At 42.1% G+C, this 25,277-nt stretch overlaps 1 protein-coding gene across 1 annotated transcript in view; it reads left to right on the top strand.

Annotated features, from left to right (window-relative positions):
* Window positions 1-25,277, top strand: part of RAB6B (RAB6B, member RAS oncogene family) — a 115,928-nt gene that overhangs the window by 39,110 nt on the left and 51,541 nt on the right. The window contains exons 2-3 of the mRNA XM_082251315.1: window positions 15,295-15,353; window positions 23,665-23,718. Of these exons, the coding sequence (XP_082107441.1) occupies window positions 15,295-15,353; window positions 23,665-23,718 (113 nt within the window). The remainder of the gene's footprint in view (window positions 1-15,294; window positions 15,354-23,664; window positions 23,719-25,277) is intronic.

The following is a 25,277-nucleotide window of genomic DNA, read 5'->3' on the forward strand; positions in this document are numbered from 1 at the left end:
GATTTCGGGGAACCAATTCATATAAATCACTTGGGAACTTGTGTAGGTGTATTTGTAGCAAAGATTAATTGGCTCAGAATAAATGTAACATCCTTTTAGTGGTAGAAAACCCTACTTAAAAACGAATTACCGTCACATGCTGCATTAGTCTTGTTAGTTGATAGTGATCTTGTTTTAACACTTACCGCTGGTAATTAAACTGCGTACAAAGATCATGTATCAGAAGCGCTAATATCAGATTGCAGTGATTTTGCAAAATTCTTAATTGACAACAGTACTAAACAACACTTTTTTTTTTTTTAGAAAACCAAAAAAAAAAAAATGTGGATGATTTGCCTTGTGATCACAGTAACTAGATGGCAGCTGTTGATCTTAAGCTGGCCATACATTATACAATTTTCTTGTTAAATTTCCCTTAGATTTACCTTCAACTATGTAGTGCAGGGGCCTGCCTCATTTCATACATATTGGAAGAGTTTATGTTTGACCTCATATTATATGGTTTTGGTAAATTTAAAGTAAAGTTGTACAAGAGAATTGTATAATGGTATGGCCAGCCTAAGTGTAGCTTGGAAAAACAATAGCTTAGTAATAACCCCAATTTGGTCAACACAGATGCGTGCTTAACTAATCTTTATATACTAACCATTAAATAGCTAGAAAGTAGCTCTTTAAAGCAGAACTCAAGCCTCATCTTTTTTTCATTTAATTCACTTCTACCTCTGGTGTTTGGTGGAATGTTGGTCTGCTCTATAATTTTTTTTTCCCTCCCTTAACCTCTCTGTGTCTCTCATTTTCATTAAAAGGGAATGGCAAGAGACATTTCACAATAATATGATTCCCTTTCTCCCATAAGACCCACTGACAGTTATAGACAGGCTCCCTACTACTGTGTTCTATGTGGTACACACAACCTCCCGAGAGGCAGTTTAATTTAAATGAGAATAAGTTGGTTGTGGAACCCACACTCTCCTTGGGCACTCTGAGCCCTGGACTATGCAATAATTGATGTAAAACTAAACACTTCAATACCGGGCACTTTCACCCCCTTCCTGCCCATGCCAATTTTCAGCTTTTAGCGCTGTTGCATTTTGAATGACAACTGCGCGGTCATGCAACACTGTACCTAAACCAAATTAATGTCATTTTTCCCCACAAATAGAGCTTTCTTTTGGTGGTATTTGATCACCCCAAGGTTTTTTATTTTTTGCTACACTAATAAAAAAAGACTGAAAAGTTTGAAAAAAAATATACGTTTTTTTGTTTATGTTATAACATTTTGTAAATAGATACATTTTTTCCTGCACTGATGAGCGCTGATGAGGCCGCACTGACAGGCACTGATGGGGTGGCACTAATATGCAGTACTGATGGGCACTGATATGCAGGACTGATGGGCACTGATATGTGGCACTGATAGATACCACTGAAAGGCAGCACTGATGAGCACTGATAGGCGGCACTGATGGGCGGCACTGATGGGCGGCACTGATGGCCACTGATAGACGGCACTGGTGGGCAATAATGGGCACTGGTGGGCAGCACTGATAGATGACAATGATGGGCACTGGCGGGCAGCACTGATGGGGAGGGCACCAATGGCAGGCTCCCTGAGCCCTTATTTCTATCCCTGGTGGCCATGGTGGGCATCCATGGTGGTCATGGGTGGGCATCCCTGGTGGCCATGGGTGGGCATCCATGGTGGCTCTATTTGCACCCCCCCAAGGGTCTGCACTGGTAATCAATGCTCTGATTACCAGCACAGACCCCCCTCCCCGTCAGGAGAGCCACAGATCGGCTCTCCTCTACTCGTGCCTGTAAGGCATGAACTGAGGAAAGCCGATCCCAATCCCTGCGCTACTAAAAATTCTAAGAAAAATTATCTTTTTTTTCTGGTTCTGGACCAGAACCAGGAAAAAAAAGATAATTTTTCTTAGAATTTTTAGTAGAGCAGGGATGGGGTTCTGCTCCTTTCACACCTGGGCGTTTTTGTTGCAGGCGTTTATTGGGCATTTTTTGGGCGTCTTTAGAGGCAGGCATAACATCTGAACTTCTGTATAGGGGTATATACACACACACACACATATATATTGAAAAACAGGTGCATATAAATACGCACAAGCGGCGCTTAATGAGTTATCCACATAGGATGCAAAAGTAATCATAAGCAAATAAATTGCTACAAATGTATAAATTAAATATAAGTCCACAATAATTAATGTAATTAAAATAGAATAAAGTCCGTGCTGATAGAGAAGTCCAACACCACTTGGCCTCAGTGCGGGTATAACGCTCCACCTTGACGTTAGTCAATGTGCACCTCCACCTCACCACTCGTGGGATATATGCATATATACGCTTACCAGAAGGCTCAAGCATACACGCCCAATCATGAAAACCAGTCTGGACTCTCTCCGCAAACGGATCCTTGGAACACCTGGTCATACACAGTAGAAAATCTCCCAAATGGTTGCGGTGCATAAGGAAGGAGCAAAGATACACATAGGGCAATATTGCTTAAAACACCATGTACCTTTATTCACAACTCCCCCCTTCACCCATTACACTCACATAAAAGGAATAAAACAAGCATGTATAGATCGGTGTGGCAGTACGGTCACTGTCGGCCGCTTACCGGACTCCCGCTTGCTTCACAGCGTCCTGGAAGCTCCGGATTCCGAGGTCGTACAGCGTCCTGTTGCCGAGGTGACCGCGCAAGTCACCGCCCTAACGCGTTTCGTCATCAGACTTCAACGGAGAGCGTGCTTGCGCGGTCACGTCACTCCAATTTATCTCATACCTCTGCCGGACATTAACCCCATCTGCAGCCTGTCAGCCGCGGCGGAGCGCCGGAGTCATTGGTATTCATTAATGACGGAGCCCATATTCAGAAGAACACCATCAACATACATATAGATAATGTGGTCATCTTGTGTATATTGTTCATTATCGCACAACACAATATCAATGCTGACTGCGGCCACAATCTATATGTCATACTTATAACATTAGTCGGGCATATATGATACAATTGCTTTGGTCCAAACACGCATAGTTTAGTATAGCCCTGTCAACCTAGGCACCATTGTACATACATTATCAAATTTCGTAGACCCGAAGCATACATATCTAATATATGCTAATAAATGTTAATATTAAAATAGAAATATTAGGTACATGTGATAAATATAAGAATTATTCTCTAAAATCCTCATATAAAATGTAAAATAGTAAAAGAATATATATGAAAAAATATTTAAAAAATATTTAAACGATTACATTCACATACCTAATACCAAAATATCCTACATGGGTGTGCAGATATTCAGCAAAACACTAAGCTCACTGGTTCCAGATATAGTTATAGGACCTAGCTATTGTGTTAGTCTGTTAGTGCCAATCATGTTACCGATCCAATGGTAAAGCGCACCTTGCACTAAAAAAATGTGCTAAAAAGACGATTAAAGTGAAAACTACATGACTGTATTTCAACCCTTAGATTGGAGCTGGAGTGATCTTCCACCATCAGTAATCACTGATGAAGCAATTCACACTAACAGACTAACACAATAGCTAGGTCCTATAACTATATCTGGAACCAGTGAGCTTAGTGTTTTGCTGAATATCTGCACACCCATGTAGGATATTTTGGTATTAGGTATGTGAATGTAATCGTTTAAATATTTTTTAAATATTTTTTCATATATATTCTTTTACTATTTTACATTTTATATGAGGATTTTAGAGAATAATTCTTATATTTATCACATGTACCTAATATTTCTATTTTAATATTAACATTTATTAGCATATATTAGATATGTATGCTTCGGGTCTACGAAATTTGATAATGTATGTACAATGGTGCCTAGGTTGACAGGGCTATACTAAACTATGCGTGTTTGGACCAAAGCAATTGTATCATATATGCCCGACTAATGTTATAAGTATGACATATAGATTGTGGCCGCAGTCAGCATTGATATTGTGTTGTGCGATAATGAACAATATACACAAGATGACCACATTATCTATATGTATGTTGATGGTGTTCTTCTGAATATGGGCTCCGTCATTAATGAATACCAATGACTCCGGCGCTCCGCCGCGGCTGACAGGCTGCAGATGGGGTTAATGTCCGGCAGAGGTATGAGATAAATTGGAGTGACGTGACCGCGCAAGCACGCTCTCCGTTGAAGTCTGATGACGAAACGCGTTAGGGCGGTGACTTGCGCGGTCACCTCGGCAACAGGACGCTGTACGACCTCGGAATCCGGAGCTTCCGGGACGCTGTGAAGCAAGCGGGAGTCCGGTAAGCGGCCGACAGTGACCGTACTGCCACACCGATCTATACATGCTTGTTTTATTCCTTTTATGTGAGTGTAATGGGTGAAGGGGGGAGTTGTGAATAAAGGTACATGGTGTTTTAAGCAATATTGCCCTATGTGTATCTTTGCTCCTTCCTTATGCACCGCAACCATTTGGGAGATTTTCTACTGTGTATGACCAGGTGTTCCAAGGATCCGTTTGCGGAGAGAGTCCAGACTGGTTTTCATGATTGGGCGTGTATGCTTGAGCCTTCTGGTAAGCGTATATATGCATATATCCCACGAGTGGTGAGGTGGAGGTGCACATTGACTAACGTCAAGGTGGAGCGTTATACCCGCACTGAGGCCAAGTGGTGTTGGACTTCTCTATCAGCACGGACTTTATTCTATTTTAATTACATTAATTATTGTGGACTTATATTTAATTTATACATTTGTAGCAATTTATTTGCTTATGATTACTTTTGCATCCTATGTGGATAACTCATTAAGCGCCGCTTGTGCGTATTTATATGCACCTGTTTTTCAATTTTTGTATTTATTTAGGTGGCTGCTCTTTTAGTCTTTTATACTAAGCGCTGGGTGATTGAGTGTTCAGGTTTTCTTGGTGCTTAGTCCTTTTTTCTGACACACATATATATATATATATATATACACATATACACATAAACACATAAACACATATAGGTGTGAAAGGAGCGGAACCCCATCCCTGCGCTACTGAAATTATCTTAGTAGTGCAGGGATGGGGTTCCGCTCCTTTCACACCTATATGTGTGTATGTGTATATATACATATATGTGTGTGTGTATATATACCCCTACACAGAAGTTCAGATGTCATGCCTGCCTCTAAAGACGTCCACAAAAAAGCCCAATAAATGCCTGAAACAAAAACGCCCAGGTGTGAAAGGAGCGGAACCCCATCCCTGCTCTACTAAAAATTCTAAGAAAAATTATCTTTTTCTTCTGGCGGTTACCCTGACATGGATGAGTTCGGTCACCCTGGCATAGCAGTCAGAGTCAGTTCACCCTAAACTACATTACGGTCACTCTTACACTTAACACTTTCCCTACAGAAACTAGATTATTGAATCTAACTATAGTGGTATATAGTACCCTAACTACACTGCATATCCCTTTCCTCACACTAATAATTGCTAAATGACACTGGAGGAGCAGGAGTAACAGAACTGCTTCCGCTCTCTTCCACAGCCTCTCTATTACAGTGCTAGAGATTTGGCGGGGCTATGTTATATATTGGGGGGTGTATTCACTACTTATTGGCCTCTGGACCCCCTAGTCAATCCAATCACATTCCTAGCAGACTCCTGCCCCCTCAATTGGCTTTTACTGATGTTTCGGGTCCAATCACGGGCTTTTAAAGCCCAGTTCCTGTCCCATTGCAAACATTTTTTTCAGCAAAAAGTTCGGAATTTGGCCGAATTTCGAACAGCCAATGTTCAGGTCGAACCGATGGTCGACCCGAACCGTTCGATCATCCCTACTGACCATGAGCTGTTCACTGTTCCTCACAAGTGAGTTCCTCTCCTTACCATTCACTGACCAGAAATGTACCAAAATGATGTGGGGACGCTTTTTTAAAAAAGATCACCTTACCCAAGATGGCCGCTGAAGTGTTCAGTCAGACAGCTGCTCCCTCTGACATACTGACTGAGTCCATGAGGGGTACTTTTCCCCTTAAAGAGGTTGTAAACCGATAATTTTTTTTTTCTTTTCTTTACATCCTGAAAGATAAAGACATAATGAGCTAGTATGCATCGCATACTAGCTCATTATCAAATACTTACCTTAGAACGAACCCTCGCCGCGCCGCTCTCTTACCTCTATGACGGGCGACATGTACAGTCGCCCGTCTTCCGGGATCGCGGCATCCGGCCATCTGATTGGCCGGAGCCGCGGTGACGTCACTCCTGCGCACGTGCGCGGGAGCCGACGGTCACGGCACAGGGCTCTGAAGGAACGGCACGATCTGCCGTTCCTTCAGAGCGCATGCGCCAGTGACGTCACTGGCTGCATCAAATGTAAATATCTCCTAAACGGTACATGTTTAGGAGATATTTACAGTACCTATAGGTAAGCCTTAACATAGGCTTACCTATAGGTACAACTTCCTGAGGAGGGTTTACTTCCTCTTTAACAAACTCCCCTCCATCTGTATATTGGCACAGTGCCACCTACTGGATGGATGAAAGTCTGCACTTGCCTACAGGCTCCCTGGCTTATCGGAATGCGAATGCAAGAAAGATCCTACAGATATATGCACTCACCTCAAGGTGTCTACACCTTATACCTGATACAACTATGGTCAATCTATAAAATCACATATGTGTTCAGGCTGCCTATACCAGTAAGGCTACATTCACACTATATATGGTGGCCTTCATTTTTCTGCCCAAACAAAACACAGATCAATACTAAGACACATGGAATTCAGTTACTTTCTATGTGCCTGTTCATACTATAATGCTGATGTAATGTACAGTATGGTGTGATGCGAAATAATGCAAACCTGCTGGATGTCACCCTTCTGCTCTGTGGAGATATGAAAGAAGTATCACTGTGTGGCACTTCAAAGAGGAAAAAAAAGAAAAACAGTGCAATATACTGAAAGGCTCATTAGAACACTTCCTGCCGGACCTCACACAGACATTAGCTAGGGACTTTTTGGTTTTGTGATGACATTGCTCAACACAATAAATTACAAGGCAGCACATACTCAATGGATCTCAAAGCACGGTAAATCTGGAAGGATTGCATGCTTTTCTGTTACATTGCTTCATGTAACATTGCACTGCTTGCTATTCAAATCCGATGTAAATAAGCCTAAAGCCCATGATTCATTGTTTTTGCAGCTGTAAGGAATATACATTATATTTTGCTATGATGAAAAATCAGGAAAACTGTGACCCCCTAGGTCTACAAATTGCAGGAGAAGGGAAAAATCATCCTGTGGTTCATGTAAACAAAATCTCAGCTGAAAATGAGGGTTGTTTTATAGGCAAGAGAGCACAAGTGTGGAATTTTGTCAGGAAAAAAGGAAGAGAAATACAAAATAACTGTTATATGTTTAAAAACTAGTATATTTAGTACATTGCTGTTAAAGTACAGTATATTTAAAGGCAAAACATTTTTTTAAATTTTAGATAGAGCAGGGGAGAGTTTAACTTGTTGTGCTTTTTGGGAAGTTTGTCTTGACTTCTTGTTGTGTAGACAGGAAGTGAGAATAGTCTAGAGTTGTGAGCGGGGTTTCCCAGAGCTCTTTTCTTGGATTAATTGTGTTAACTTGTCCATAGAAAATATAGAGGTCGGAATCAGTAGTTAAATCTGACTGTTTGCTGATTTTACAAAGCTAAGCAAGACACCGAACTCACAACAAGAATACTATAACTTTACTTGAAGATCTAGTTAAAATAGATGGTTGGGCAGCTATATGGCAGATGAGGTTTAATATTGAAAAAATGTAAAGTAATGGACTTGGGAGCCTAAAAGTATGAATGCAAGTTACTTGCTAGAGGGAGAACCTCTGGAGGAATTGAGGATGGAAAAGGATCTGTGGGTCCTAGTAGATCACATACTTAGCAATAGAATGCAATGCCAAGCTGCAGTAAGCCATGGCCAGCAAGCTATTAGCATGCATTAAAAAGGAATTTTACTCAAGAGATAAAACTAATTACCTTATTCATTGTAATATCCATATCCTGTAACTGAGAACTAACCCTCAAGTTCCCAGAAACAGAAGCGGTCACCAATGGGAATTTGTAATAATCTGAATCTGCACTCTTGAATTAATAAAACAGTGCATGCTTACCTCTCAGAGATTTCTGATTATTTACCTGTATTCTCTCCCTTTCAGAGAAAAATGTCAGGCTGTAATGCTATCCAACTTCTGCTTGAGTTCATATATATAAAATTCTCAGGCTATGAACACCATTTATGCTTTGTAAACAGTCACAAATAGCTGCGGCTGCCGACAACCTGTCATTACAGTGTAGAAGTACAGCAGCTAACAGCTGTCAAAGCCAACAGCAGGAATCAGTAGATTCCTGTTGCTGGACTTCGCACCATGGCTAAAAAACCCATGCGAATGTACCCTTGAACAGTTACTAAAGCTGGATACACACTATCCAACTTTTGTGGTTAGATTTCCTTCAGATTTACCTTTTCTATGTAGTGCAAGGGCCTGCCAGACTGCATACAAATGGAAAGTGTTTAGGTTTGACCTCATATTATATGGTTTTGGTAAATCTAAAGGAAAAAGTCTTCAGAAAATCTTATAGTGTGTATGGCCCATAAGAGTCTAAATGACTTGTCCATGTATTTTTGTGAAAGTTCTGCTGAATGAACCAGGGCAAACAAATGATACCTCACTCACCTTTTAGTCCTATGGATAACTCAGGCTGGTGACAAGAGTAGCTTTGGTGAACTTCAACCTTTTTTCTGTAGGACATTTGTTTGTATGTTTAATAAGCAACTCCAGCCAAACACTTTTTTAATTTGAGATAGAGTGTGGAAGCATTACATTTCTGCCAAGTTTTCATTTCTTGCTTTGACTTCACTGGAGAGAATTTGTTTTCAGTTACTGTAACTCCCATGCAAGAAATGAGGAGTGCAGTAGTCACCAAGATAGGCCTCAATAAGGACCTCGTCCAATTTTTAAATCCCTGCCTACTCTGCCAAAAAAATGTTTTATACAGGCATACCCCACTTTTAAGTACACAATGGGACCAGAGCATGTATGTAAAATGAAAATGTACTTCAAGTGAAGCAATACCTTTTTTCATTTCTCAATGCATGTAAATACACTAGCTCCATAGGAAATCTTGGTCAGCTTGACATGGCATTACTCCCAAACCATGTGACAAGGACACCAAGCTTGGGGAGCATGTTAAGGGGATCCAGGACTATGACATAGTAGATTACCTAGGCAAGCTGGCCAGCCACAAATAGGATATGTTGTAGTCCTGGGTCGCCTCTCGGTGCTTCCTAAGTTTGGTATCCCTGTCACTTATGGTTTGGGAGCAGTGTCATGTCAAACTGACCACGATTTCCTATAGACGCAATGTTAAAAACCAGGAGTAGTGTCATGCCAAGCTGAACAAGCTGTGTCCTTACTCACTAGTGTACTTAAAGTCAGTGTACTTAAAGTGAGTGTACTTAAAGCGGGGTATGCCTGTATATATCTTCTTATCTGGGTCTATCCGAGGCAAAAGAAAGGTGTGGCTGGAGTTAATTTTTTATTTTTTTTTAATACATTTTATTGGGTTTTCAGTATACAAAACAAAGGAAGGCGTCAGGTAAAAGGGCCCGGACGGCCTGTTCAGAAATGTACAGAAGATTGAAAATGTACAGTAAATTGAAACAGAGCATTACATTGGTTATAAAACAATAAGAGTATATACCAATGTAGAAAATAGACATATGAAATGATTAGAGTTGATTTTATTGCTTTTTTTTAAATTTACAAATAAAACAAACACATTTTTTCCATTGCTCTGTGACATAGTATAGGATAGTTAGATTACATGTCTTGAGAGATGCCTCTACTGAACAAACAGAAAGAAGGAACTGCAGTTCGACATCAGTATTAAAAGTAATAGAGGTTGAACACATAAATAAAACAGAACAAAGTACAGTATGTCTGCAGACTATTGTTTGTCTTATTTTTTTCCCATGGGGTAGGTAGTTGTAGACATCCCTGCATGCCAACTAGTATTCCCTTTGCATACAGTTTGGAGTGTTGAACGTGTTTGACGATGGCTATAATTTCTTGATCATTCTATACAGGTAATATAAAATGTTTCAATTTAATAAAGAATGATATTTTGATGTACTTATCCCCCTAAATGCTTGTTTTAAGGTGCTCTCTGTACATTAGAGTCTGATTGTCTAAAATGGGGCTCTTTATAGTGGATGTTGAGATGACAGCCTTTGGACCGTTATTTTTCTCCAGGCTTAAAAAAAGTAGAACCCTGTGGATCAATTGGATTGTACCATTCTGAGTTTCTGGGGGAGTGTACCAGTAGCCAAACAGGCATATCCATGGGTCCTTAAGTAATGTGATATGAAGAACCACATTACGAAACTTAAATACTATTTCCTAGAACTGCCAGATATGGAGGCATTCCCACAGGGCAAGTGTTATGGATAACTTTTATTGGACTTACTCATTATGACATTGAAATTAGGTGACAAGGCACTGTTACATTTGGGTATGACACATCACATTCCTAACATGTCACATGAAATCACGATTCAGCATATTTTTACTGCCAATTGAATCTTGACAGCCTGATCTGGCAAGAGTACGACCAAATATTTATTTTCTGTAGACATATTGGGCTTTATTCATAAAAGGTCAGTGTGAATTTTCCATTATGATTTTTTTTATGATAGCAGATGTCTCCTTTTTACAGTAATCACTATTACTTTATAACATGTAACAATATCTGTGTAAAGTGTGTGAAACGTTACCATGGGCATTTCCAGTGTAATTTATTAACTGGTCTCCAGTACTGGAAAGTTTTTTTCTATGCAAAAATTGAATTTTTTTTAGAAACAGCACGTTATAGAATTACACAACAAATATATTCTTCTGTTCTTGAGTAACAGTTATTTACACGTCTAACAGCAATAATGACTTACCACTAGAGATACTTTTTTTTTTTTACTCAGTTTTTAGGTGTAAACTTCAGGAAAATACATTCTCATGCTCATCATTGACAACTTACAGTATTTTGCTGCTAACAGATGCCAAGGTTTGGGGAATGATGTATCCGGCTAACCCCCCTCATTTTATTTTCTTTTACTTTATTTACCACATGGTTTGTAGTAGTGATCGACTGATATAATTTTTTTAATACCGATACCGATATTTTGGTCATCGGATATCAGTATCGGCCAATATTTTCGGACATGTAAAAAATGTTTTTTTTTTTTTTCCAGGTTCTCCTTGTGGAGTACCTGGAAACCCCTCCTCGGCACTGAAAAGCATTCAAAACGCCAAGTTTGGCTGTTTTGAATGCTGTCAGTTTTTTTAATGTGGTGACAAATACCCAAAAGTGATGTCATGACATCACTTCCGGGTTTTTACATGGAGACCCGATCAGAGCCGAATGCGGCTTTGATTGGGTCTTCTGTTCAGCGGCAGGTAGGATGCCCTGATCTCCTGGTGGGATGGGAGACCCGGGAGAGTCACAGAAGGTGGCGGGAGGGGGGGGGACGTCCCCTCCCGCTCCTTGTAATGACAGCCAAGTGGCTTCTCAGCCGCATCGATTGTCATTACAAGACAGCCAACTGTCGGCTATGGACGCCGGTACTGGGGTGATGCCCCTAGCTGCAGGCATCACTCCGGTGCAGCACTTTCCCGAAATAGCGGCAATATCGGTAACCTCAGGGGCCAATTCCGATATATCGGGGAAAGTGCACATCGGCCCCCGATATATATCGGTGATGCTGATAATCGGTCGATCCCTAGTTTGTAGTCTCACTCCCTCTCTATTTTCAAATAATGAAAAATGTAAGCTGTAGTTCTTTCAAAATAAAAATATATTTTTTACTTTTTGTTAACATTATTTATTTTTTATAAAAAAAAAAAAAAGAAACCACAATCTCTTTCTCCTGAAACTACTAGTCCAATACAACAATTTAGGGTGTGGTAAGAGGCCAGCAAGCATACAAATCCCCCCTGCTTTTCTGATCATAACAACCTGCATTTCTGGTGTGCCAGATTTGTATCTGTGGGATGAATGATGGGGAACTGACTTTTATTTTTTTTGTAAAGGAGAGTTTCACATTTTTAAAAAAAAAAAAAAATAGGTGTATCCATATTGCAAACTATAGTATATAGTATATTATAGTATATTGATGCCAAAATTTGTGGATGATGTGTCCCGCTAACCCCCTCATTTTTTTTATTATACTTTATTTATCACATGGTTTGTAGTCTCACTCCCTCTTTATTGTCAAATAACGAAAAATGTAAGCTGTTCTTTTTAAAATAAAAATATATTTTTTATTTTTTGTTAACATTTTTTTTTTATAAGAAAAAGAAACCAAAGTCTCTCTTTCTTCTGAAACTACTAGTCAAATACAACAATTTAGCATATGGTAAGGGGCCAGCATAAGCATACAACACCCCCTTGCTTTTCTGATATAATGATATAATATGATATTAAGAACCTGCATTTCTGGTGTGCCAGGATTGAATCTGTGGGATGAATGGTGGGGAACTGAGTTTTTTTTTTTTTTTTTAAAGAAAGTTTCACATTTTAAAAAAAATAATGTTTATTCATATTGCAAAAAGCAAAAATGTGCATTTATTTTTATTTTTTACATTTTAAACTGCAAAGCATTGCAAACACAATCAATGAGTGCAATGCTCTGGATTCTGCAGACTCTTCCTTCCGCTCAGAACCATACTGACATAGGAACCTTCTAATACAGAATTGGAGGAAGTATCAATGGACTACAAGTGTAGTGAAATCACTGCACTTTTGCTCCATTGAGAACTACAGTCCCTCTTTCCAAAATTCAAAGTTGACCGGCTTTGAGAAGAAGTTAAAGAACCCTCAAATTCTGTAAGTGGGGAGGGATGGGGGGTCTGTGTACTCTGACCATGTTTAATGTTACATCCTAAATATGGGAATGTTTATGAACCAATATCTGGGGTTTCCCCGAATATTGGTTCATAAATTGTAGCGGGGTGCCTGTGAAACTGGTTAAAATGGCAGGAAAAATTATTTATGGGATATATGTTCCTCCACAGATTCTTAGATTTTCAATCTAAGGTAATACAAGCAGAGACTTTATGGTAAAGAAGGATCATTTTTTACCCTGTATTATTAAAGTCTGTTCCGGGGCTGGTTTTACAGGGAGTCTAATAGAGTTCTGGGTGGGACAGACTCCCAATTCCATGGACTACAGTTTTATGTTTTCTTTCTAGTTCTTGATTAAGGCAGTTGGTCCTAGCTCTCAGGGAGAGTGTGTATGTCTCCATGTGAGGAGACAACTAGGAGCATGGCTGCTTAGCCCTGAAACTTGGATACCAATGTTTGCTTTGTAAAGGACATTTGAAAAATATAATAAATCAGCGCCCCTGAACAATATTGATAGAAGCTGCTAAGCACCAAAGGTCAATGCATCAAAATCCCAAATAACATAAGTAAACTATAAATAGTGCAGCGCTAATAACTAAAATAAAAAGTCCCAATGTGAAGAAGTGTGATCATGCACAAAACATGGTTCTATGTGCTCCGTTCAGTGTATACAATACCCAGTCACACTATCTCCTCACCTCAGCATTAGCCCCTGTGTCACCAGACGGGCTAATAAGGCTTTGTGCTGTCTCCAAAAGCAACGTGGTCCTAATCCAGATGACCCAAATCTTATGACCGCAGATCCTTAACCAAGGGACTTCCAGTACAGTACCAGACTGCTTACTTAAGATAGATAGGCAAGCACACTCCAATCCACAGAATTCCGCTCAACCATGTAGGAAAGAAAGTCTGGAGATAGTGCTTTATCCCTTGATTCAATTTTATTGATATACGTGCATAAAAATTACCTGAACAAGCACTGTACACAGTGCCTGTGTCAGAAACACACTCCGATCTCCAAAGGTGGTCCATCTCCGATGGTGAGTGACGTCACCGGCCCCTCTCCCTCATTATGCATTACGTCCCTTTGCGGGACTTCCTTCGCTGAGGGTAGTCAGGGATGGCAGTCAGGGCTCAGGGAGCCCGCCAGTGCCCTCCCCATCAGTGCTGCCCACCAGTGCCCTCCCCATTAGTGCTGCCCACCAGTGCCCATCATTGCTATCTATCAGTGCTGCCCACCAGTGCCCATTATTGCCCACCAGTGCCGCCTATCAGTGCCCATCAGTGCCACCCATCAGTGCCGATAAGTGCCGCCTATTAGTGCCCATCAGTGCCACCTATCAGTGCCCATCAGTGCCACCTATCAGTGCCCACCAATGCTGCATATCAGTGCTACCTATCAGTACCACATATCAATGACCATCAGTGCTGCATATCAGTGACGCATATTAGTGCCACCCCATCAGTGCCTGCTCATCAGTGCCTGTCAGTGCGGTCTCATCAGTGCTCATCAGTGCAGGAAAAAACTTATCTATTTACAAAATATTACAACATAAACAAAAAAAACGTTTTTTTTCCCCAAACTTTTCGGTCTTTTTTTATTTGTTTAGCAAAAAAGGAAAAACCTTGCGGTGATCAAATACCACCAAAAAAAAGCTCTATTTGTGGAAAAAAAATGACATTAATTTGGTTTAGGTACAGTGTTGCATGACCACGCAATTGTCATTCAAAATGCAACAGCGCTAAAAGCTATAAATTGGCCTGGGTGGGAAGGGGGAAAAGTGCCCGGTATTGAAGTGATTAATCAGTACAGTATTCTTCCGTAAAAAAATTGAGTGACCAAGACATCGCATTCTCAGAAACGAAAGAATACTGTCGTACGATAATCTGAGAAATGTTCTTTCACATTCTGCCCCAGAGATGCAACAGAAATTACGAAAAAATATCTACAACACGAGGGGAATTCCCCTTTCAAACGCTTGTCAATAGAACAAGTGTCTTATTTGGAAGATTTGTCCTCTCCCCTTGTTCTGGTGACACCTCATCACTTTCTGTTGCGGTGACAATGCCCAACAGGACAAAAAGTCTGGGTGTGTAAAAAACCTGACAGGGGTTCTAATCCCTCTCCATTTTATCTAAAGCTAAAGAAGTTTTTGCATGCACTTTACTAATTTTCACAATCAATAAAGAAATCACAAAAAAGTTAGAAATTGTATGCAAATAATGTTTCATGTAGACCTGGGTCGTGTAACTATATTAGTGAATCCAGCTGATGTTATATATACACGCTACGTGCAGGGTAAAGATTTAGTGTACCTACAATAACATTCACCTTTTCTTGTCTTACAGTTGGGAAGACGTCTCTTATCACGAGATTTATGTATGACAGTTTTGACAACACGTATCAGGTAAACTATATGTTTTGAGTCCCTGATTTTTAGCATCAATACAAAGAATATTGTATAGTGCAGGATTTATAACCATCTATTGTACTGAAAGCTAAACCGATGTGAATTGTACACAGTATCCTAATATAAAGGTGGATAACAAGGATGCCATTTTTTTAAAATTTTTAAAATTAAGTAGCAAATGCAGTTCCTTCCAGTTGGCACAAAAAAATCTTTAGCAGCAAGGAAAAATCCCTCTGATAAATACGTAGTTAGAAAAAAAGTAGGAAGAAATCTTTAAAAAGATTTCTAACATTTTTGTTAAATCAATGTTGAGGTGGTGGATGAGCAATAGGTTTCCTTGGTTCTGCTATGGGATGATAAACTAAAGGGTGCAGGGTTGCCAACCGTCAGTACATTTATGGATAGTTTGGAAAAATCTGTTTGTGACTATCAGGGGCTGATAATTTGTCATGCTATGTTGACTTTTTAGGTGTAAACCAGGCAAATGACTTGCTATGTGTATGGTCAGTGTTTCCATATTGAGTTTATACTATTTAAATGTTGATTGTCTTTGTTTTAAATAGTTCTGTTATTTTTCAAGTCTTCAGTAAAAATGTGCTCCATCAGTAAATTTTCCATGTTTTATCAGTAAAAAATGCTGTAGGAGGTTGGCAACACAAAAAGGATGTATATTCTGAGTTAACACTCAATTAAAATGAGTTAAAAATTGCACCCTAAAAACCCAGATCCAGACTTGACCTACAACTATTGACTTCTAACATTAGCCAAACTCTCAAGAAAACTCTCATACTTAAATAGATACTTTACTATAACTCCTCTGCTTTCCTGGTGTTGGATTGTCCTCAATTCAGATACTTACTACCCCAGCGAATCCAATATGTCCTGCTGTGATCCACTTCTATGCTGCCACAGGTCAGGTCCCATGCCGCCATCTTCCTCCATGACATAATTTGAAGGAGGTTGTCTTTTCTGGATTTAGACAGCTACAGTACCTCCGGATGAGGTGCTGCCAGCCCCCCCCCCCCCCCACTCTTTTCATGAATGGGAGCCGATGCCTCAGGAGATATATGATGTGCATATCCAAGGAGGCTAAAGGACTGCAGCACATCATTCTGGCCTAGACTAGAATGGAGGAAGTGGTGGGCATGGCCACAAACATTAAAAAAAGCAAAGGGTTGGCGTAAAGTTCCACTTTTAAGTGTATCTGTGGTCAGTCTATGGAAATTAATGTGTACTTTAATGCTATTCCCACAAGGGCAAGTGTACTTTAAAGGCAACCAGGCTTTGCACATTCAGGGTGATAAGTGGAAAAAAAAAATCCTTGCTCAATCGCTAATACAACAACGATAAAAAATATTTTTACATTTACCTCTGCTGCTGCTTCCAATGTTATGTGTTCCCACACACCACCAGTCATACATATAAAATCGGAAATTTAGCGCAGCTTTTGTAATATTATATACACCACACTATTATATATTTAAGCCAAGCAATCAGGTGGCAACATAGCATAGAAGGTAGAGGAACAAGTGGGAAGTCACATATATAAAAGCTGGAGTGGTTGTGGAACACAAACATAAAAGGACTTTGATTTAAACTCGTGGAATCTAATAATAAAATTGTTTGTAATGTAAAGAATATCCAGAACGAAGGTTGATTTGCATTTCATGATTTTGATTGTGTTGCGCTGAAGTTTTTTTGGAATTATTTTTGGTAATGTTGTGAACACTTCACTATGTATATATATGTTACAATACAAAAGCTGTGCTATATTTAGGATTTTTATATACTGTATATGAATATTTAGGGCCAATTCACACCAACTTGGTCCACTCTGGTGCATTAAATTCATGCAGCTTAATGCGCATTAACATGCATTGCATTGTGTTAGGGTAGACCAATAATTTCAATGGGCTGCCCAACACACCACAACGGCCAAAAAATCCAGACTGCATCATTTTCTGCAGCAACGCATGTCTGTCGGCATTGTGTGCTGGCATGCCATTCAAAATGAATGGGATTGCCTCATACCTGAATATGTGACATGCATTGATAGTGTGAAGGGGCTGTCACACATTTATATTTACTTAACAAGCAGTAAATGAGTTTTAAAACAAGCCCCCAGTAACTCCTGTAGCCATAGGTACCATGGAGTAATTCATTAAGATCACAGATCTCTGAAATGAGGTTTGTTTGTGTTAACATTAGAAAGCAAGGGGAGATGTGTTGTAACTCCATTGTGTCTACTCAGTGAGCGCTAGTTTTAAAGCAGAACTAAAGATAAAATTGCTGCCAGGTAGGCCTTTATTGCAAAAGAGACCCTGTATGCCTCTTCAATAAAAACTACTTTTCTGCCTGCCAGCAATATTTCTTCTGAGTGCACACTGAGCCACGCATGTAAAGCTCAGTGTACTTTTTTGGCATGCTTTGGGTGCCAGGATGCATGCTTATACATGTTAGGTATGTCAACCTGGGCCAGTTAATCAAGATGGTCGAAGAAGCTGATCCCAGATGAAGGCCAGCAAAGATTTAAACAGTGGTGAAAGAGCAACAATGAAGATCGCAGCTGTCGCATTGCTGGAGGGGGGATACTTTAGTAGGTAAGTGTGCCATCACCTGCAAATATGCTGTGCAGACTTGTACTTTAAGGTTTAAGCCATATAAACCCACTTTGACTTTAGTACTGCTTTAAAGGATACGTTCACATTTAAAAATAAATAAATAAATGCACAACTTTTTGCAGGTAAAAAAATGTGCATTTTTTTTTTTACTAGGAGCCTGTAAAGCATTACACCCATGATAAGCAGATCACAGGTGCAACGCAGGGCTCTTGCAGACTGTCTGTGTAAGCTGTCTTTTCATACCTCATACAGGCAGGCGGTTACACATTAACAGAAAGCATCAATGAACTAGTGCCCTGGTAGTTTATTGAGAATGAAAAGCCGACAGCCGCAGAGGTTGTCTGTACCTGTAGTTCTCACATTCAACTGACTCTGTGAATGAATGACTTGGTTAGGTTGACGGCCAACTTTTTTTAAAAAATTGTGACAGCGAGTGCTGTGAGAACATCCCCCGCTCGCTGTCACAACAAGAGATGGGGAGGGGGAAGGAGTACAGGGGCTGCTGCAACAGTAACAGGTTACACCCTGAATATGGGTGTAGCACCCTCCTAGGTAGGTTCTAGGAAAACGCATTAAGTGGCTCTTTCTGCTTACCAGGAGTGCTTGATCTGTTAGTTGTGCCTGTCATGTGTTTCTAGGTGTGATTCACTGGGTCTGAGGGAGTGTCCCCTGTGTGTCCAATGAGGGGGCTTGGTGGACAGTGGAGGAAACCCAGCCAGTGACACATCATGTTTTATGGCAGTCCCAGTGGGAGGGCATTGCTGCAATGCATCCTGGGATTGCCGATAAATACAGAGGGAGCATGTGACAGGGTGTCTTTGGCGGGAAGCAGAGTCCCAGGAGGAGGCAGACAGCTGGTCTCTCCTCCTGCTGATGTGAGGAAGGTGGTTCAGGCAGTCAGCCTATTGGACAAGGTGTGGAGCTGGGCTGCAGAGGATCCAGTGTGCTGACCAGTGGAGCTGTTGGGCAGAAGACTTTGGGATAAACAGTATTGTGAGTACTAAGGGATCTGCTCAAGGGTCTGCCTAGGAAAGGAGACCACTCCAGAGAAGTCAGGGGATCAAGGAGCCAGCTCACACAGATTGTTACTGGAAAGGGGGCGCCAAGTAGTTAACCATGAAGATTAGGGGCAAAGAGGGTGCCAGGAAGGGCCCCGAAGTTGTTCAGCAGTACAGTCTACCCCAGAGTACAGCTTACCCCAGGATAGTTTACCTCAGGAAGCTTTATCCCTTCATTCACAGCCAAGGGCAAAGTGAAGCAGCAGCCTAGCCATGACTAGCTATATTCAGCATTACTTAGCATCATACAGCGTTAATCAGTGCTATTCAGCTCTATTCAAGTTGTCCCAGCCTATTGTGCATGGTTCTTTAAGTTGGAGTATCCCACTCATTCCCTTCTGCTATCCAAGTTCCAAATAAAACCTAAAAGCCAAAGAGACTAGACTGCTTCTTGTCTGAGGTAAAACACTTAGAAAAATGCCAGACTGTTCTGTTGTTGCTAATGATAACCCAAGGGAACCCGTAACCAGCAGCCCCCATGGGAGTAGTGCTACATTTGGGGGCTCTTCCGCCATGTGGCCTTGAGTTACCGGCCTGGTTGCTAATGGCAAAGGCCAAAGAAAATTCTCAAAATCGCCATTTTTGCTTCCAAGACTTTGTTTTAATACTCAATCCAAGTTTGAGGCTTGCTCTTCCGGAGATAGGGAGAGTGGGATGAAGATAGAAATGCACCTTGAAGGTTGCCCGTGGCAACGCAGAGATTTCAGTCAGAACTGCAATATGTGTTCACCAATGGCGTGAATCTTTCACTTAAGCTATACCATGTATGCCTCTGTGAAGTACTGGGAGGTGGGGGAAAAGGCCTCTGTTCGTTAAAAAGGACTGTATCTGCTTAACAGGAAAAAGTGCAAGTGTGAATGGAGAAAATGGCAGCCAAGGGCATGGGAATTGGTGTGCCGAGGGCCGCGTGTGTGTCAAGACTACATAGAATGATGTTGACCGTGCATACGACAGCGGGACATTTATTCTGTATAGTGACAGTGTCAGTACTGTGAAGATAGCTGTCGGCCATGCCGGGAAGGGCAGCGGAGCTTTCTTCGGAGACAGTATGGTGACGGGCCTTGCTTGTACATGTGATGGGAAAAGGACTGTTGACTGTGCATGCGACAGCGGGACAATTCTCTGGCCTGGCAAAGAGGGACAGCTGTCTCATGGAGATGGAGGCACAGCTGGGGCCCTGCTACAAGCAAGAAGAGTAGATGTATGTCTGACGAGGGACATGGTCCGCTTTGCAGTAACGAGGGACATGGTCCGCTTTGCAGTAACTTCCATGTCGGCTGAGATGAGAGAGAGCGGCATTGGAGGGGTTACTGCACCGCGCAAGAAAGCGTGCGCTGAAAAGTTCTGCCTAGTAGGAGGAGCCACCGCCAAGAAAAGAATGTGGGTGGAGACGTTGTTCGCTCCCAGCCAATCAGGAGTGACAAGAGAAGTCCATAAATGACTTCCTCCTTCCGGTGTGGCTGAGAAGGAGACACGTGCAAGGAGAAGCAACATGGAGATTACTGGAGAGAGAAAGAGCGCACCAGTGAATGTTTCACTTACTGGTGGAGAACCTGCTGGGCAGACCCGAGAGCAGACCGGAAAGCCGAAGGCGACTGTCCTGTGGGATACAGGAGTGCGGATGGTGCCCGATGGAGGACTGGCGCTGTGCACCGGAGGAGGCGTGGAGCACTTAGGCCTGGTATGTCTCCAGTGTGCAAGTGTGACCATGCGAGTGCGGGCGTGGAGCCAGTGTGGGCACTGCAGCTATCTGCTGCTGTGGGTGGAGAAGAGTGAGGGTCGGCCCAGACAGCTGTGTGTGTGTCGTGGGAGACAGGAGTCACTTGGGTCATGTCAGTTCTGGAGTCAGAACCTCTCCACGGAGGTGGGAAAAGGCCTTGTCAAAGTGCTGATGCAGCTGGAGGCCATGCAACCTGGCAGTGGTTCAGCCAGTGCAGCAAGAGAAACCCGATTGCCAGAAAAGGGGTGCATGCAGGTAGTGCGGGCTGGGAAGTGGCACACTTTCTGTTTATTCCTAAGCCTCACCGGAACTCCACCAGAGCAGCCCTCTGGGAAAGATTCAAGTCCGTGAAAACAAAGTGGAATTTTGGGCGGTCTATCTATTTGGACTGAGTGGAGGTCCGCCGCCCAGATGGATCAGGCCAGGCTTGGTCAGTCCATGTCCATCAAAGGAACCTTGTCAGAATCCCTCACCCAGACTATTATATATATATAAGAAGAGACTACATTACAGAAAAAATGGCTATCAAGCCTCTTCAAACTCTAAAATAGAGTCAGTTCAAGAGTTGCTGTTGGGGCCTGTGCCCCTTTCTCATAATCCCCTTCTACTCCTACAGAAGTGGGTAGGGACAACTAAACATGTCAACAGGACTTAAACCTAGGGTCATCCCCTCTCCAGAAATTGGGATAGACTCATATTGCTGTTCTGCAGACCCCTTGGGTAACTGGGCCAGGGTCTTGGATGTAAAAAAGAGAAAAGGAAAAAAAGGGGGAACTTTTACTCTGCGGATCCTTTGGGCCATTGACCGGGATCCTTGATTACAAATTGCCACTGTTCCGGTGACACTACTTTTTGGCCAACGGGCCATAGTGGAACTATGTGGATGGCCATTTCAGAAATGGGCGGTGCATCCAGGAATTTTGGTGGGGGGTGCTCTGGTGCCAGAGGCCCCCAAAGAAGTTACCCTGACTTGGCAGGATTGTGGGCTGCTCAGGCTCCAGTGGCCCATCCTGTTTCTGGAACGTGTGCCAATTTTTCAGTGTTGTCAATAACTGATCCATGAAATCTGATATACAAATATATAGACCAGGGGTGTCCAAACTATGGCCCTCCAGCTGTTCAGGAACTACAATTCCCATGAGGCATTGTAAATCTCTGACATTCACAGACATAACTAGGCATGATGGGAATTGTAGTTCCTGAACAGCTGGAGGGCCATAGTTGGACATAGCTGATATAGACACTAGTGTAGCAACAGGAGTCACGCTTTGACCCTACCCAGTTCCAGGGGGCCCAGGTGGACTCCCTGTCTTTTGCCAGGCATCACGGACAGCCGCGGTCCCGCCACTTAGGATTTGCTGCCGCCGCCACCGCTGCCTTTTTCTGAGAGCTGTCCACCTCACAGGATAGCTCTGGATGGAGGCGGGGCTGAAGTCATTAATGGAGGGGGGGCTCAGAATATTCATTGGGGGGCTGAGGACATTAATGGAGGGAGGCTGAGGAGAGTAATAGGGTCACTGAGGACAATAATAAATGGGGGGTTCAGGACAGTAATAGGAGATTTTAGGACAGCATTAGGAGGGGATTTAGGACATTAATGAGGGGAGACAATAATAGTGGGGGCCTGAGGATAGTAATGGGGTCACTGAGGACAGTAATGGGGGGCCTCAGGACATTAATGAGGGGGGGAATTAATGGGTGGGCTGAGGGCAGTAATAGGGGGTTTAAGACAGTAATGGGGGGCTGAGGACAATAAAGTGAAGGGGAGTAAATGTGATGTGAAGGGGGACTAAGGATGCTGATGTAAGAACAGGATTGTGAGGCTCAGTTTAGATCTGTGCATGCGCATTTATGCAGGCACAGCACCGGTAAAGGAGCCTATTCATTTTAATTGGCTGCCCTATCTGGAAGAAATGCAGGGAAAAAAAGTCCCGACCCTTTTTTTTTAATTGCGCCACACCAAGCCGCATGATTTTCTTTGGCATGCAATAAAATGTGCCGTAGGTACTAATGTGCAGGGGTGCTATTTTGAAGTCAGTGTGAGCTCCAGGCCACACAGAGTCTGTGGGGCAGTCAGTCAGTTACTCTGTGGGGGGGGTCACTGATAGAAAGGTTTCCCCTTTATATCAGTGTGTCCTCACTCCCCTCTTATATCAGTGAACCCCTTTACCTTAGTGTATTCACTCTGCAGACTCTAGTGTAAAGGGGAACCCTGATGTAAGAGGTTCTCTCCCCCTCCCCCTACATCAGAGTTCCCAGCATCCCTCCTTACATCAGAGTCAGCAGAGTTTACCTTTACAGTGCAAGGAGAAACTTTGCGGACTTTATGGTAAGGAGGAACTCTGTGAACTCTGCTGTACGAGGGGGCTCTGGGGACCAGAGAACCTCTTACATTACAGTTAACCTATACACCAGAGTCTGCAGAATTCCCCCTTACATCATGGTATACAGTGTTTGCCTTTTTATCTGGGTCCTCAGACTTACTCCTTACATCAGAGTCAGCAGAGTTCCCCCTTGCATTGTAAACAGAATTTCTGATTTACTGTAAAGGGGAACTCTGATGTAAAGGGTGCTCTGGCAATGCTGGGAACTCTGATGTAATTGGGGACTCTAATGTAAGGGAAGGAAGGGGGCCAGCTGCAGAACACATCAGAGGGTCCCACTATGGGGCCATAATAAAAGGCCCCGCGTCAGGACTAAGGAGCCCTGGGACCAATGGGAAGGGGCTCAGGTTAGGGGGGCCCTTCATGTTTTTTTGCAGCGGGGCCCTGAAAGTTCTAGTTACACCTCTGTATATAGATATAGTTTGACCTTTTATATCCCCTGCCTTTCTATTTATGCATACATAAATGAACTGAATGACTTTTATACTTTAATGTCAGTTGACTTTCTTTTTTGTTTTTCTATAGGCTACAATTGGAATAGACTTTCTGTCAAAAACAATGTACTTAGAAGACCGAACAGTGAGTATTTAAAATCTCTATTACTTATGTAGCTTCTACTAAGTCAGCAATACATACTTTTCTTTTAAGCCAGGTAAATAAATACAAATACATAAAAAGACATCTCTCTTCATTGTGTAGGAGTGCTGATATGCCTACCTTGCCCTTTCCATTTGAGATATTTGTTCGAATAAGCAGTATTATCAGATCCAATTTAAACTATAGTAAAATATTTTTGCTTCTGATGTCCCGTTGTTGACAATACCTACAGAAATAATAACATTTTTTTCCACTGCCAATCGATATGCCACTATATATAAATAAAAAAAAAAAACAGAAACTGCACTTAGATCAGCTTTATAGTTATCTTTTTGATTTATTGTGACAATTGAGATATTTATTCACATTCTTTAATTTTTGACTTTATTTTGCACTCATTTGGTTTGTGTTTTATGATTTATGCACTCAATTTTGTTTAGTTTTAGTGATTTCATTAATAGCGCAATTTTTTAAATTGCTATATGCCACTGTATATGGCTTCCAATGAACAGTGGGCATACATTCATTCTGGGGAGACAAAACAACTGCTCAACAATTGCATAGTCAATGACAGAAGGGTTAACGTCTTGCTTCATTTATCTGCATCAAAAGGCCAGGAAAGTAAGGGCTTGTGTACACAAGCATTGTCAAGTGCTTGACATGCATTTAAAATCCCTATCAAATGCAGGTCAGCAGATTTTCTTTGAGTTTAATGGAATAGTATAGATGACAGTTCAGATGCTGCTTTGGACTTGCTTTGCATTAAGGCCACTTTCACACAGGCGGATCGTTCAGATCCGCCTGTTCGTTTTTTTGGCGGATCTGAACGGTCCCCCCATGCATTCCTATGGGGCATCGGATGGCAGCGGAGACATGTCCACTGACCCGATCCGTCAAATCTGGACGGATGGAAACCCTATTTTCCATCCGTCCAGCGGATCAGATCGGATGAGAACGGACCGACGGTCCGTTCCCATCCGATTTTCCCCATAGAGATGCATGGGGAACTGACAGCTGTGTCTCCGCACACAGCACGGAGACACAGCTGTCCTCCTTCTGCTCAGCGGGGGATCGGCGGCTCGAGAAAAGCGGAGTCCGTTTGACGGACATAGTAAGTGAAAGGAGCCTAAGTTCCATTTCTTGGCTGCTGCAGGTCCTATTGAGGTGTGTTTGTATTGTAGGAAACCCAGGTCAAGTGTAGCCTTTTGCTGTCAAATGCTTTATTTTGCATTCAAAACATAAATCACCAGCACACCAGGAAGGGGATTGGATGGGGTACAGGTAACAGCAGTGTAAAAGTATATGTTATGGAGGGGCGCTTTGGGAGGGGATAGAACTTGTAATGGAGGGGGACTGGGTTTAAAAATCCCCTCACCCCAGGAGCACAAGTCCTCTTCTTTCCTCTCCTCTCCCAAAGCACCCACCCTCCAATACCTATCTGATCCCCCCCCCCCAGCACAAGCCCGATCCCCTCCCAAAGCACCCCCCAATATGTAAAGTACCCCCCCAGCACATATCTGCCCCCCACCCCAACTAGCGCA

Source organism: Pelophylax lessonae (genome assembly GCF_965119305.1).
Source record: "Pelophylax lessonae genome assembly, chromosome: 3".
NCBI lineage: Eukaryota > Metazoa > Chordata > Amphibia > Anura > Ranidae > Pelophylax > Pelophylax lessonae.